Here is a 17147-nt window from a genome sequence, read left to right as displayed (position 1 = left end):
AGGTGCTGTGCGAACATAGACAACACTGGGTAATAGCGTCGCCGTCATCGCCTTCTGCGTCCTAGTCGTCGGACTATGTGACCCCCGGACCACTCCCGTGCGGCAGTATACGCAACAGCAGCATCCCAGCCCCAATATTGCCAGACCAGTGCAAAGGTCTCCGTGTCAAGATCGATGAGATTGTGGATTTTATGAGTCGGATGAACATATTGGTCGCAGCTATCCAGGAGACAAAACTGACCAACACCTGCAGCTGGCACAGTTACCACGGATACAATGTGCTACGTAAGAATCGCTCAAGGAATGGAGGAGGGGGATTTGCTTTCATGATATACCATTCCGTGCAATATAGACCCATTTTGCCAGCTCTTATCACTCCCCTACATGGAGTGATAAGAGCTATACAACGTGTACATATCGCCTGTTGGTAGCTGTGTCTCAATTAATGGCCAGGCAACCCCGACGTAAGTGGGAGTTGTCGATCTAGCCATGTCTGCCCGTCTGTCCGTCCGTCCGTCTGTCTGTCTGTCGAAAGCACGGTAAGTGAAGCTAGCCGCTTGAATTTTTGCAAGAATATTTCTTATTAGTGTAGGTCGGTTGGGATTGTAAATGGGCCATATCGGTCCATGTTTTGATATAGCTGTCATATAAACCGATCTTGGGTTTTGACTTTTTGAGCCTCTAGAGGGCGCAATTCATATCCGATTTGGCTGAAATTTTGCAAGAAGTGTTTTGTTATGACTTCCAATAGTTGTGTCAAATATGGCTTTAATGGGTTCATAACCTGATATAGCTGCCATATAAACCGATCTGGGATCTTGACTTTTTGAGCCTCTAGAGGGCGCAATTCATATCCGATTTGGCTGAAATTTTGCAAGAAGTGTTTTGTTATGACTTCCAACATTTGTGTCAAATATGGTTTTAATTGGTTCATAACCTGATTTAGCTGTCATATAAACCGATCTTGGGTTTTGACTTCTTGAGCCTCTAGAGGCCGCAATTCATATCCGATTTGGCTGAAATTTTGCAAGAAGTGTTTTGTTATGACTTTCAACATTTGTGTCAAATATGGTTGTAATTGCTTCATAACCTGATATAGCTGCCATATAAACCGATCTGGGATCTTGACTTCTTGAGCCTCTAGAGGGCGCAATTCTCACCCGATTTGGATGAAATTTTGCAAGAAGTGTTTTGTTATGACTTCCAACAGTTGTGCCAAATATGGTTTTAATTGGTCCATAACCTGATATAGCTGTCATATAAACCGATCTGGGATCTTGACTTTTTGAGCCTCTAGAGGGCGCAATTCTCATCCGATTTGGATGAAATATTGCATGAGGTGTTTTGTTATGACTTCCAACAGTTGTGTCAAATATGGTTTTAATTGCTTCATAACCTTATACAGCTGTCATATAAACCGATCTGGGATCTTGACTTTTTGAGCCTCTAGAGGGCGCATTTCATAACCGATTTGGCTGAAATTTTGCAAGAAGTGTTTTGTTATGACTTTCAACATTTGTGTCAAATATGGTTGTAATTGCTTCATAACCTGATATAGGTGTCATATAAACCGATCTTGGGTTTTGACTTCTTGAGCCTCTAGAGGGCGCAATTCTCACCCGATTTGCATGAAATTTTGCAAGAAGTGTTTTGTTATGACTTCCAACAGCTGTGTCAATTATGGTTTTAATTGGTTCATAACCTGCTATAGCTGTCATATAAACCGATCTTGGGTTTTGACTTCTTGAGCCTCTAGAGGGCGCAATTATAATCCGATTTGGCTGAAATTTTGTACCATGACTTCTCTCATGATCCCATATAAACCGATCTCCCTATTTTACTTTTTGAACCCCGAAAGGGGCTCCTACTGTGGTCTTCAACCATAAGGCCCTAAGTTGGGGCTATTCCCAATATCATAGCAATTTGTGTCTTTTATCATATGTTTGCCTAAAAAGAGATACCAGGAAAAGAACCAGACATATGCGATCCATGGTGGAGGGTATATAAGATTCGGCCCGACCGAACTTAGCACGCTTTTACTTGTAACTTGTTAAAATTATTTTCTTAGCTTGACAATTGTTTAAACATTTGTTTGGTTTTTTAGGAAGAGATTTAAGCTCAAACATGACAGACTGGCATACAAAATATTATTGGATTGCCCAAAAGGTAATTGCGGATTTTCCATATAGTCGGCGTTGACAAATTTTTTCACAGCTTGTGACTCTTGCTTTAGAAAAAAGTGTAAAAAAAGTATATTTGATTAAAGTTCATTCAAAGTTTTATTAAAAATGCATTTACTTTCTTTAAAAAAAATCCGCAATTACTTTTTGGGCAACCCAATACTACAAAAGCTTGACACAATAGTACTGCTTAGACATGTTGTGATGAAGCATGCTCAAACACACAAATTTGAAAAGCCTTATACAAATGAGTTGGCATACAGTGGAAACCTTTAAATATGACTTTTTTTATACCAATTGTGTCTGACTGCCAATTTGGGGAGATTTAACTTTTTTTATTATAAATCCAATTAAAACAATATATAATTTTTTTTTTTTCAATATATTCTTTTAATAATTCAAATTCTTTGTGTTTTTTATTTTTATTTTTTTTTATTTTTAAAAAATTTTTAATAACTATGTGTGTATAATATAAAAAATAAGTCTTATCAAAGAAGAAGAAGGAGGCGGCAAATTTAAAAAAAAAATAATGAGATGAAAAAGTACTTTACATACATATCAATTAATATTTCTTAGTATTTTAAGCATTTGTTTATAACACGTTCAACTCAACAAATTTAAAAATCATTATAAAAAACATGTATACAATATTTAATATTTTAATTCAAAAAAAACATATTTTTAACAAAAAAAAAAAAACAAAAATCCTAACAAACTACAATATTGATTACCAATTTTTCAATATATGTATATTTTTTTTTTTTTTGTATATATTTATTTTTTTTTGTTATAATATTAATAATAAAATTTGACATCTTAGGTATCGTTTTTTATGCTCAACTTTTCTCCTTTTCCTGAATAAATGTTTTGTTTTGGTTGGTTTTGTTTTTTTATACATCTAAGATTAAATTTTTGATGTTTTTTAGTTCTAATTACTACCAATTACTGAAAATGTGAATCACAATGTAAATGACTTGAATTCCTTTATGCCTGAACTTTCTTCCTTTTTTCGTTTTGATTTTTCTTTATGAACATGATGATATTCTTAAGGGCTGGCTGTGCACCCTGTATTGCGTATGTCTGTAGGTTTATGCGTATTTTTATATATATTTGATGAATTGGTTTGATTTTCATTTCAAAGCAGACTTGTTAACAAATGTTTTGTTTTTCGTTTCCTTTTCCTTCTTTTTTTTTACAATAAATGCAACAATTGATTCTATAATAAAATGCAAATGCAACTAGAAAAATACGTTCATAACAATTATTTTACATATATGGGAGAAAAATTAATTATAATTGTAGAAACAAAACCAAAAACTTAGCTTGATTACAATGAAATAAAAAAAAATAACAAATGCCGAATATTTTTCTTTTGTGCTTGAGATTTGTGAGAACTTTGCGTTAGACTTTCTGTGATGATGATTAGGCATCCAATTTATGTGGCTATAATTTGTTGTGTTTTTTTTTTTTTACAAAAATACATTTAAGAAAAAGAAGACAAAGAATTTTGTTAGTCAAGTGATTGGTTATTTTGGGGGATGAGAAAATCAAGGAATTGTGAAAGATATATGAAAAAAATTTAAGCCACCTGTGAGTGAGAGAAATAGTTTTTGTAGCTGCGTCTTCTATAGTAGACCATGACCACATAGGATAGGAAGAGCATAATGGTGATGATAGCAACAAGAATACCTAAAAAAAAAAATTAAATAGTTAAAATTTTTAAAAATATATACAAAACAATTTAAAATCAAGCATGTAAGAAGTAAAGTTTTTATTAATGTATTGGGTTGCCCAAAAAGTAATTGCGGATTTTTTAAAAGAAACTAAATGCATTTTTAATAAAACTTAGAATGAACTTTAATCAAATATACTTTTTTTACACTTTTTTTCTAAAACAAGCTAAAAGTAAAAGCTGATAACTGACAGAAGAAAGAATGCAATTACAGAGTCACAAGCTGTGAAAAAATTTGTCAACGCCGACTATATGAAAAATCCGCAATTACTTTTTGGGCAACCCAATAGTCAAAATGTTAAAGTTGGGGCACTTCCAACCCAAATAAGACAGTCAGATTTGTATATGCCCCCACATTCCTTTCATTTGAGTCAAAAATTGCCCAGATCTGCGAAGTATACTCGTCTGTTGGGATTTTTTGAGGTTGAACAGCTAGCCAAGATAACTGTTTATACCCTACACCACTACTGTGGTACAGAGTATTATAACCTAGTGAATTAGTTTGCAACACCCAAAAGGAAGAGAGATAGACCCATTGATTAGTATACCGATCGACTCAGAATCACTTTCTGATTCGATTTGTCCGTCTATCTGTCTGTCTGTCCGTCCGTCTTTATGTACGTCTGTCCATGTTAATTTGTGTACAAACTACAGGTCGCAGTATTCATCCGATCGTCTTCAACTTTGGTACAGGCATGGTTTTCGGCCTAGAGACGAATCTTATTGAAATTGGAAAAAATCGGTTCAAATCTGGATATAGCTCCCATATATATGTTCGTCCGATTTTCAGTAATAATGCAATAAAATGGTAATTTGTTAACCGATTCTCTCGAAATTTGGCAGGAAGAATTTTCTTATGACTCTCAATATTACTGGTGACTTCCATAGAAATCGGCCACGATTTAGATATAGCTCTCATATATATATGTCGCCCGATTTTAACTTCTAGAGTCACAGCAAGCGCATTTATTGATCCATCTTGCCAAAATTTTGCAAAACACTTTCCTCGACGACTGCCACAGTATCTGAGGAGTTTGCTCGAAATCGGTTCAGATTTAGATATAGCTCTAATATATATGTTAGTCTAATTTTGAGAAATATTGCAAAAAAGTGATCATTGGTTATCCGATTCTGTCGAATTTTTGCAGGAAGAATTTTCTTATGACTCTCAATATTACTGGTGACTTCCATAGAAATCGGCCACGATTTAGATATAGCTGTCATATACATATATCGCCCGATTTTCACTTTAAGAGCCACTGCAAGCGCATTTATTGACCAATCTTGCCAAAATATTGCACAACGCTTTCCTCGACGACTACCACATTATCTGAGAAGTTTGCTCGGAATCGGTTCAGATTTAGATATAGCTCTAATATATATGTTCGTCTGATTTTGAGAAATATTGCAAAAAAGTGATCATTTGTTATCTCCGATTCTGTCGAATTTTTGCAGGAAGGATTTTTTTATGACTCTCACAATATTACTGGTGACTTCCATAGAAATCGGCCACGATTTAGATATAGCTGTCATATACATATATCGCCCGATTTCCACTTTAAGAGCCACTGCAAGCGCATTTATTGACCAATCTTGCCAAAATATTGCACAACGCTTTCCTCGACCACTACCACATTATCTGAGAAGTTTGCTCGGAATCGGTTCAGAATTAGATATAGCTCCATATATATGTTCAACAGATTTTGGGTAATATGTCATAATGTTGTCATTTGTCAGTCGTAGTTTTTACAGTTTGAACATATTTGCTCGCCGAGGTCCATCAAAATTGGTTTAGAATTGGATATAGGTCCCACATTGTACTTATAGGGTAGGTGTAGGGTATTATACAGTCGCCACCGCCTGACTTTTGCCCTTCCTTACTGGTTTTAAATTTGGAATATTGCCGTTTTTTTAAGGCGGCCATACTGATACTTGATCCAAAGTCAGGATATCAAATTCGGTTTTTTATACCCTCCACCATAGGATGGGGGTATACTAATTTATAATCTAAGCTAAGACCCTATAATGTATATATATATTCTTGATCGTCCTGACATTTAAAGTCGATCTGGCCATGCCTGTCCGTCCATCTGTCGAAAGCACGCTAACTTTCGAAGGAGCAAAAGTAGGTGCCTGAAATGCTTCTTATTACATATGCTTCTTATTAATGTATTAGGTAGGTTAGGATTGTAAATGGGCCAAATCGTTCCATGGCTAGGTATAGCTCCCATATAAACCGAACTCCAGGATATATTTCTTGAGCCTCTAGAGCGCGCATTTCAGAAATTTTACACGATGACTTTTTATGACCTCTAACAGATGTACTAAGTATGGTTCGAATCGGTCCAAAACCTAATATAGCTCCCATATATACCCATCTCTTTGGAATGGGTTTCTATGGGAGCGATATTAGGTTTATTAGGTTTAAGTACCGGATTGACCCGATGGAATCCTTCATCGGCAAGGGCAGCCACCTCGGTATACTACAACAACAACCCATCTCCCTTTAGAGGGTGCAATTCTTATAAAGTGTGATTTTTTTGAGGTTAGGATTTTCATGCATTAGTATTTGACAGATCACGTGGGATTTCAGACATGGTGTCAAAGAGAAAGATGCTCAGTATGCTTTGACATTTCATCATGAATAGACTTACTAACGAGCAACGCTTGCAAATCATTGAATTTTATTACCAAAATCAGTGTTCGGTTCGAAATGTGTTCAAATTTTGACAAATTTTGTTCAGCGATGAGGCTCATTTCTGGTTGAATGGCTACGTAAATAAGCAAAATTGCCGCATTTGGAGTGAAGAGCAACCAGAAGCCGTTCAAGAACTGCCCATGCATCCCGAAAAATGCACTGTTTGGTGTGGTTTGTACGCTGGTGGAATCATTGGACCGTATTTTTTCAAAGATGCTGTTGGACGCAACGTTACGGTGAATGAACACATTTCGAACCGAACACTGATTTTGGTAATAAAATTCAATGATTTGCAAGCGTTGCTCGTTAGTAAGTCTATTCATGATGAAATGTCAAAGCATACTGAGCATCTTTCTCTTTGACACCATGTCTGAAATCCCACGTGATCTGTCAAATACTAATGCATGAAAATCCTAACCTCAAAAAAATCACCCTTTACAATTTGGCAGAAATTTTGCACGATGACTTTTTCTATGAACTTCAACAGATCTTTAATGTATGGCTCTAAACGGTTCAAAACCTGATATAGTTCCATATAAACCGATCTCACGAATATACTTCTTGACCCTCTAGTGGACTCATCACTCCCTCTACCTCTCCCTCCATCTCTCTCTCTCCCCATCTCTCTCTATCTCTGTCTCTCCATCTCTCTATATGTCTCTCACTACCTCTGCTTCCATCTCTCTCTATCTCACTCTCCAACTCTCTCTGTCTCTCTCTAACTTAATCTATCTCTCTCCAACTCCCTCTATATCTCTCCAACTCTCTCTATCCACCTCTATCACTCTCTCTATCTCTCTCTCTCTCCAACTCTCTCTATCTCTCTCCAACTCTCTCTATCTCTCTCTCCAGCTCTCTCTATCTCCAACTCTTTTTTTTCTGTCTCTATCTCTCTCTAACTCAAACTGTATCTCTCTCTAACTCTATCTCTCTCTGACTCTATCTCTCTCTGACTCTATCTCTCTCTGACTCTATCTCTCTCTGACTCTATCTCTCTCAGACTCTGCGAATTGCAAATTTTGCCCATGAACATTCCACTAAGAAACAGGGGCAAACTTCTCACGTATCAATGAGTGCAGTCCGATTCAAGTTTAAGCTCAATGATAAGGGGCCTCCTTTTTATAGCCGAGTCCGAACGGCGTGCCACAGTGTGACACCTCTCACAAATGTTGCCAGCATTAGGAGTGGAAAACCACCGCTGAAAATTTCTCTCTCAGACTCTATCTCTCTCTAACCTATGTCTCTAACCTATCTCTCTAACTCTATCTCTCTATATGTCAAACTCTTTCTCTCTCTGACGCTTTCTCTCTCTCTTTTACTCTATCTTTATCTAACTCTATCTCTATCTCCCTCTAACTCTATCTCTATCTCCCTCTATCTCTAACTCTATCTCCCTCTAACTCTCTCACTAACTCTCCCTCTAACTCTCTCACTAACTCTCCCTCTAACTTTCTCACTAACTCTCCCTCTAATTCTCTCACCATCAATCTCTGACTCTATATCTAACTCTATCTCTCTCTCTTACTCAATCTCTATCTAACTCTATCTCCGTCAAACTCTCTGACTAACTCCTCTATATCTATCTCTCTCTATATCTTTATATATCTCTCCATCTCTCTATATATCTGTCCATATCTCTATATATCTCTCCATCTGTCAAAATATCTCTCCATATATCACTCTATCTCCCTATATATCTCTTTATATATCTCTCTAGTGGAAAAGTGGCAAACCACCGCTGAAAATTTCTCTCTCAGACTCAATCTCTCTCTAACGTATGTCTCTAACCTATCTCTCTAGCTCTATCTCAAACTCTTTCTCTCTCTGACGCTTTCTCTCTCTCTCTCTTACTCTATCTCTATCTAACTCTATCTCCCTCTAACTCTATCTCTATCTCCCTCTAACTCTAACTCTATCTCCCTCTAACTCTATCTCCCTCTAACTCTCACAAACTCTCCCTCTAACTCTCTCACTAACTCTCCCTCTAACTTTCTCACTAACTCTCCCTCTAATTCTCTCACCATCAATCTCTGACTCTATATCTAACTCTATCTCTATCTCTCTCTCTTACTCAATCTCTATCTAACTCTATCTCCGTCAAACTCTCTCACTAACTCCTCTATATCTATCTCTCTCTACATCTTTATATATCTCTCCATCTCTCTATATATCTCTCCATATCTCTATATATCTCTCCATCTGTCAATATATCTCTCCATCTGTCTATATATCTCTCCATATATCACTCTATCTCCCTATATATCTCTCCATCTATCTATATATCTCTCCATTTCTCTGTATATATTTCTTTCCATCTCTCCATCTCGCTCTCTGTGTCTCTCCATTTATCTCTCTCAATCTGACTCCCCATTTTTCCTTGCATCTCTCTCTCTATCTCTCTTTCCAACATTCTCTCTGTCTCTGTCTCTCTCTCTCTCCTCCCATCCCTCTCTATTACTCTCCCCATCTCTCACTGCCTCTCCTCTCCCCTTCATCACCATATCTCACAACTTTTCCTGCCATATTTCATTACCTCTCTTCTCATCTCTGTCTTTCTGTCTCCATCTATATGTTCCCCTCTCTCTATCTCTTTTTTTCTGTCTCTCTAACTCTATCGCTCTCTAACTCTATTTCTCACTATCTCAAACTATATCTCTCTCTTGCTCTAGCTCTAACTCTATCTCCCTCTAACTCTCTCTCTAACTTATGTCTCGAACTCTGTCTCTCTAACTCTATCTCTCTTTAATTCTATCGCTATTTAACTCTATCTCTCTCTATCTTTCTTTAACTCTAACTCTATCTCCCTCTAACGCTTTCTCTTTCTCTCTTACTCTATCTCCCTCTAACTCCCTCACTAACTCCTCTTTATTTCTCTCTATATCTCTCCATCTCTCTATATATCTCTCCATCTCTCTATATATCTCTCCATCTCTCTATATATTTCTCCATCTTTCTCTCTATCTTTCTTTCTTTCCGCCTCTCCATTTCGCTCTCTGTGTCTCTTCATTTCACTTTTTATCTCTCTCCATCTCACTACCCATTTTTCTCCGCATCGCTCCCTCTATCTCTCCCTTCATCTTTCTACCTCTCTTTTCTCTCTTCCCATCCCTCTCTAAATCTCTCTCCACATCTCTCACCACCTCTTCCTCCATCTCTCACAACATCTCCGTCCACCTCCATAGCTCACTGCTTCTCCCTTTATTTCTCTCTACCTATCTTCCCATCTCTCTCTTCCTGTCTCCATCTATCTTCACCCCTTTCTCTATCTCTCCCCATATCTATCAATCGCGCTCTCTATGTACCTCTCTATCTCTCGCTACCTACCTCTCCATCACTCTCTCTATCTCTCTTCCCAAATCCATCTCTCCCTACCTCTCTTTCCATCCCTCTCTATCTCCATAACCCTCCTTCTTTCTTTATCTATTTCTCCTCCTTCCTACATCTCTCTATGCATCCCCGTCTATTTCCATCCCTTTTTCTAAGTCTATCTCTCTCTATCTCTATTTCTCTCTATCTCCATCTCTCTAACTCTATCTCTCTCTCATGGGGAAATCTACAGATCTGTTAAAACGCAGGCCCAATGATCATCACAGACTGCCTTCAGATGATAAATATCGACCGAAACATGTCAAGAGTAATAACTAGATGTTTAGAGACGCTATCCAACAACACTTCACCGATCCACTTACAAGTTCCTCATACAGTACGGACCTACAAAATATTCATCGGGATACTGCAGCCAATGCGTCTTCATCATACCAGCCAAATAAAGTCCTTAGTGGACGCGCACCACCAATTACAGATGCAACGGAGATTCTACTAAAGCAAATTTGCACATTTTGCCCATGAACATTCCACTAAGGAACAGGGGCAAACTTCTCACCTATCAATGAGTGCAGTCCGTTTCAAGTTTTAAGCTCAACGATAAGAGGCCTCCTTTTTATAGCCGAGTCCGAACGGCGTGCCACAGTGCGACACCTCTTTGGAGAGAAGTTTTACATGGCATATTACCTCACAAATGTTGCCAGCATTAGGAGGGGAAAGCCAGCGATCGCTATATCAACTGTTTGTCACCCAACTCTTTCCACATCACCAAATCTCTTTATATAAGACGCCATCCTGAGGCAGGTCATGGACAGAAATCATGGCGATGGTATAGTGTATAAGCCCCTTCCGAATAAGATGAGTTTTTATGCGCATCTACCTTGACACAGGCGGCCACCGTAGCGCAGAGGTTAGCGTGTCCGCCTATGACGCTAAACGCCTGGGTTTGAATCCTGGCGAGACCATCAGAAAAAATTTTCAACGGTGGTTTTCCCCTCCTAATGCTGGCAACATTTGTGAGGTCCTATGCCATGTAAAACTTCTCTCGAAAGAGATGTCGCACTGCGGCACGCCGTTCGGACTCGGCTATAAAAAGGAGGCCCCTTATCATTGAGCTTAAAACTTGAATCGGACTGCACTCATTGATATGTGAGAAGTTTGCCCCTGTTCCTTAGTGGAATGTTCTTGAACAAAATTTGCATTTTTACCTCGACACAGGACACAACGAATTGGAGATCTCTACCAAACCGAATGACCTTGCTCACCTATAGGAGCTTGAAGAGGATCGCCACCTCCACATGCAAACATGTGGCTACTACAACAGCAATCCCATGGCAGCCGGTTGTACGTACCGGATTGACCCGATGGAATCGTCATCGGCAAGGGCTGCCGCCTCAGTGTACGTGTTCGTCTTTTTTCGTCATGGGAGAGGCACATCCCGGAGTGCCTTCTCCGTATGCTTTTGGTCCGTGCCGGGATTGAAAAGAACCCCGGACCCTGGTTCTGTTCCGTTTGCCAGAACCGCCTTCATCATCGGTCAGTGTCGGTGAGGTGTAACAGGTGCTTGGAGTGGGTACATTTCCGTTCTTGCTCTGGCCTAACTTCGCTACGGGAGTATAGTCATACTGGCTATGTCGCTAGGTGCTGTGCGAACACAGCCAGCAGTGGGTCACAAGCGTCACCGTCGTCGCCTTCGGCGTCCTCGTCGTCGGACTATGTGACCCCCCCGACCTCTCCCGTACGGCAATTTATGCAAAGACAGCACCCTAGCCCTACTATTGCCAGGCCAGTGTCGGGAAATGTATCGTTCCTGCAGTTAAACTGCAATGGACTGCGAGGCAAGATTGATGAGATTGTGGATTTTATGAGTCGGAAGAGCATATCGGTCGCAGCGATCCAGGAGACAAAGCTGACTAACACCTGCAGCTTGCACAGTTGTCACGGCTACAATGTGCTACGTAAGGATCGCTCAAGGAATGGAGGTGGGGGATTGGCCTTCGTTATACACCATTCCGTGCAGTATAGACCTATCTCGCCTGCGCTTGACGCTAGTGACCCATACATGGAATGTATGGGGGTAGCAGTCAAGTCTGGTACTGCCGAGATAGAGATATACAACGTGTATATACCGCCGGTTGGCAGCTGTGTCCCGATTAATGGCCAGGCCTACAGCCCCGACATAAGTGGGTTGCTATCTGGCCATAGTCGTCTGGTTCTGGGGGATTTCAATGCACATCACTCGTCATGGCATTCTCCCCTAGGCAACGACCAGCGTGGCATAGCTTTGGCAGAGCAGATAGATAGCTCCACGTTTTGCACGGTGAATGAGGATGCCCCCACTAGGATTACGAGGAGGTGCAGCAGCTCGCCAGACATCTCAATCGCATCCCCTGATCTCCTGAGTGACGTATCCTGGCAAGCCGTCATCTCTTTGGGGTCAGACCACCTCCCCATAATCCTCACCATCGACCGACCACCCGACTTCATAACCTCTGAGCGCCGAACGTTCATCAACTATAAGAAGGCCAATTGGACTGGCTTCAGAGAGTATACCAATCGCCGCTTCAATGAACTGCCACCCCCCTCTGATGTGCTTGTGGCCGAGAGGAAATTCCGAGACATCATCAACGCAGCAGCCGCTCGCTTTATACCAGCCGGTCGAATACCGCAAGTGCGACCCAATTTCCCGGCGCAAGCAGTGGTACTCGCAGACGAGCGTGATGGGATTCGTGCTATGGACCCCGCTAACCCCAGAATCAGCGAGCTGAATCTGGAAATAAACAGGGTAATCAACGAACATAAGCGGAATTTGTGGCTGGAACACTTGGAGCAATGTAACTTAGGCACCGGTGCAGGCAAATTGTGGGCCACTGTTAAGTCTCTCTCGAACCCCGGTAGACGGGACGACAGGACCTCAGTCACTTTTGGCGAGTTAACCGTGACTGATCCGAAGAGATGCGCCAGGTTGTTCAACCGTCAATTTATCGTGCATCCCGAGAGAGACAGGGCAAGGAGGAGAGCCATTCGCCGTATTCGTGGTCTCCGAGCCGATGAACAGCCATCACAATTTACCGTGGGCGAAGTTACGAATGTCATCCGTGGCGCCAAATCTTCCAAGGCGTTGGGCCCCGACGGAATCTCTACATTGATGCTGAAGAATCTGGATTTACCTGGAGTTGAGTACCTTACCACTGTCCTTAACCTGTCATTGAACACTCTTATAGTTCCCGATGTCTGGAAAATGGGCAGAGTGATCCCGCTACTGAAGCCTGGTAAAGACCCGAGTTTGGGGGAGTCGTACAGACCGATCTCCCTTCTCTCACCAGTGGCTAAGACGCTTGAGGCATTACTCCTCCCGAGCCTCGTAGGAGAATTTCCATTCGCCGAGCATCAACACGGATTTCGGAGACTGCACAGCACAACAACAGCTTTGCATGCCATCACCACACACATTTGCCGTGGCTTCAATAAACCCAGGCCATGTGATAGGACGGTCCTCGTGGCATTGGACCTATCGAAGGCATTCGACACGGTCAGCCATGCCAAATTATTTGAGGACATCGCCAACACGTCCCTCCAGCCAGGCCTTAAACGTTGGGTCGCGAATTATCTGTGTGGCCGCCAGTCATTTGTGGAATTTAGGGATAAGAAGTCAAAACACCGTAGAGTGAAACAGGGAGTTCCCCAAGGCGGGGTGATATCTCCGGCTCTGTTTAACCTCTACCTTTCCTCCATCCCACCTCCTCCAGACGGCATAGAGATCGTATCATATGCGGACGACTGTACGATCCTGGCATCAGGCCCCCCACCCATTGATGACATCTGCGACAGGTTGAACGTCTACCTCAACGAGCTTGCCTCATATTTCGCTGCAAGAAATCTGAAGATATCCGCCACCAAATCTTCAGCCACACTGTTCACTACAAATACGCGTGAGGTGAATTCTGAGCTGACTGTGATGGTCGATGGAGAATTGATTCCGACCATCAAGTGTCCCAAAATACTTGGCGTCACATTTGACAGCTCCTACACTTTCTCCCCACATGCCACAGCAATCTGCAATAAAGTCAAAAGTAGAAACAAGGTCCTCAAGTCACTCGCTGGCAGCACTTGGGGTGCAGACAAAGAAACCTTGTTGACCACGTACAAAGCAATTGGCCGGTCTGTGGTAAGTTATGCAGCGCCAGTGTGGTCACGTCAGCTTTGTGACACGCAGTGGAATAATATTCAGATCTGTCAGAATGCCGCCCTCCGAACTGCGACGGGCTGCCTCCTTAGTTCTCATGTGGACCACCTCCACCAGGAGACAAAGATCCTACCAGTGCGAAGACATAACTACATGCTGTCTAAGCAATACCTTTTGGGCTGTTATCGCAGAAATCATCCAAATCATCATCTTGTGGATAGATACCCACCGCCCAGAAGCCTTAAGGTAGATCTACATGATCTAGAGCGTGAGGTCCAGCGCTATAAGAGAGAACCTCTAGATCAAGCGGCATATCAAGCGGGTCTGAACAACATTCATGCAGACACGGTAGCAGACGCGTTAACTGGCTACCGGGTGAATGTAGTCCTTGGAGTACGACCGCCACCCATTGCACCCGAAGAAATCGACCTCCCCCGGCAAACCAGAGTGATTCTGGCTCAATTACGTTCCGGCAGATGCAGCCGCCTCAATTCCCACAGAGCTAGGATTGATGCCGACGTGCAAGATGTATGTCCCGACTGTAACCAGGGACCGCACGATACACGTCACCTGTTTAACTGCCCGGCCAGACCCACTCGACTCAGACCCAGATCCCTGTGGACGCACCCCATCTTAGTCGCGGAGTTCCTGGGTCTTGACACTCAACAGAATCAAGCAGACGAAAGATAGTACACAATAAACTGCTACAACAACAACAACAACAACAACAGCAATAACATCTACGGCAACCTTTCAGCAGTAATAAAAATACATATTAAACTCACCCATCGCTGTACCAATGTTGGCCTCCTCATAGGTCATCATAAGCGTCGACAATTTGCATTCGCTATCCCAGTCTTGAGGCAATATATCACTGTATATATTGAAGAGAGTATTTAGGGGGCATTCTATGCCACAGTCTGGTATATACATAGGCTCTGGTTCTTTGGTAGTGTTTTTATAGAAAATCGAGACATATGGTTCATTTTTATCTTGTAGACGAAGCTCAAACATAATGCAAGATGCATAGGGAGGACTGTGCATCTGAAATCAAAAAAAAACTCATTAAAATCGCTGATAAAAACTCTTCGCAAACACTTACATCAAACAATTTCAAGGTATTCAATACACTTGCCACCGTTGTATCATGAGCCGAATAGATCCACAAGGAACGATCTGGCATTAATTTTCCCTTTGACTTGTCTGCAAACCTCTGTAGAATTTCCTTGATCAAGGGCCCCATCTTAAAGCGTGCTAACTGACGTGTATAGGTGGCAAGGGTAAAAGTAAAAGCAGCAGCATAGGTCATATCTTCGCTGGGATACACTTTTTTGGTCCATTCGGGCAGGGTCTTATTGTAGAGCTCCTCAATGAAAAACGTATTATTTAGGTTCTGTAGAATTGCCAATGAATCGCAGGCGCGTCCTGTGTTCTTGGTGAGGTAATTAAACAGGTAGGCATAATGGTCATTTATTTTCTGTATCTCCGGCGAGTCCATCAGAGCGGAATAGGCATATTCATAGGCAGGACAAGGTGCCTTGGCGGCCAAAACCTAAAAGACAATAGAAATGTTTGCATTATCTTTGCCAATATTATAGTTGAGTTTCCTTAAGGGCTTACCGAATCATATTTCTCTGGTACTGTATGCACTGGTATGGGTTGCCAATCTATATCAGGATTCCATATGTCTTTCGTCTGCGGTTCATACAGACCAGCCAAATTGGACAAAGCACTCATCAAGGTACGATCAACATCCGTTGATCTTACAAAGATCTCATCTTTGTTATAGGTTTTGCTTAACAAACTGGAATAGCGTTGTCGCAGCCATTTGCCCAAATGGTAATGTTGTTGTTTGCCAGTCTGCAATGAAGAGGCAATAAAAGGCAAAAAATGTTTAAAATGCAATAAAAAAAAGTATATAGTTCATGGAAGTAAAGAATATGAAAGACCTTGTATTCATATATTTGCACTTAGTTAGACATGTTTACCATCAATCAAAAGATGTCCGTCCATCTATTATATCCATGAGGTCATGACAAGTTCCAAAGAAATTAAATTGCCGTTGGGAAATTTTGCACAAGCACCTACTTTTTATGTATTTCAGTTAATGGTTAGAATATCAGGTTATCCCCACCTAATGCTGATAACATTTGTGAGGCATGGCAGCCGGTTGTATGTACCGGATTGACCCTATGAATTCCTTCATCGGCAAGGGCTGCCGCCTCAGAGTACAACACACTGCTACAACAACAATAAATATACCATATACATGGCATAGCAGCCGTGTAAAATGTCTGCCCAAAGAGTTGTCGACACGCCGTTCGGAGTCGGCTATAACAAGTAGGCCCCATAACACAGAGCTTAAAAAACTTGAATCGAACAGCACCCCATGTTCCTGTTCTAGGCTGAACAATTTTTCTGAAGTTCTTGACAGGATTTGAACCCAGGCGTTCAGCGTCGAATACGGCCCTAAGCCGTCTATAACCTGATATTGTTTTCATGGAACAACAATTATGGCTTTTATGGGCTTAAGACCCTAATTCGGTAGAACGGTCTATATGCCAGTTATATCTAAATGTGTTGCGGTGCTATGTTCTATGTCGTATAGTCCGGAACGAGCTTGCTCGCCTATAAGAGCTTGACGAGGATCTCCACCTCCACATGCAAATGTGAAGAGATGGGTTTCTACCAGATAAATAACCAACGCTAAATAACGGTAATATGGTCCGATCGGGACGATATTCAACAAAAACGTTTAAAGGGGTACCGGAACTCACTGTGCCAAATTGCATGCTCCTTTTATAGGTTCATTACACCATATCGGGAGATCGCTATATATGGCAGCTATATCCAAATATGGTCCGATCTGTACCAGATTTGAGAGGAATGGGCAGGGGTCTACCAGAACACACTGTGCCAAAATTTCATCGAATTCGGGTAATAAATGGATCCTTTATGGCCTCAATACCATATATCGGGAGATCGGTCTATATAGCAGCTATATAAAACTAAAATCCGATTTCATGA

The 17147-nt window shown here is 41.3% G+C and overlaps 1 protein-coding gene across 2 annotated transcripts in view; it reads right to left on the bottom strand.

Moving 5' to 3' along the window:
- Positions 1 to 3035: 3035 nt before the first annotated feature.
- Positions 3036 to 17147, bottom strand: part of LOC106085262 (prostatic acid phosphatase) — a 44773-nt gene continuing 30661 nt past the window's right edge. Inside the window, exons 3-7 of one of the 2 annotated variants that reach the window (XM_013249417.2) lie at positions 15741 to 15980; positions 15223 to 15672; positions 14906 to 15164; positions 3769 to 3869; positions 3036 to 3623 (exon numbers count right to left, since the gene is read on the bottom strand). In XM_013249417.2, coding sequence (XP_013104871.2) covers positions 3603 to 3623; positions 3769 to 3869; positions 14906 to 15164; positions 15223 to 15672; positions 15741 to 15980 — 1071 coding nt within the window. In that variant the 3' untranslated portion in view covers positions 3036 to 3602. Of the gene's footprint in view, positions 3624 to 3643; positions 3870 to 14905; positions 15165 to 15222; positions 15673 to 15740; positions 15981 to 17147 lie in introns of those variants that run through there. The other variant, XM_013249419.2, reaches the window with a different exon arrangement.

This window comes from Stomoxys calcitrans, chromosome 2 (assembly GCF_963082655.1).
Source record: "Stomoxys calcitrans chromosome 2, idStoCalc2.1, whole genome shotgun sequence".
NCBI lineage: Eukaryota > Metazoa > Arthropoda > Insecta > Diptera > Muscidae > Stomoxys > Stomoxys calcitrans.
This window is presented reverse-complemented; position numbering and strand designations above follow the sequence as displayed.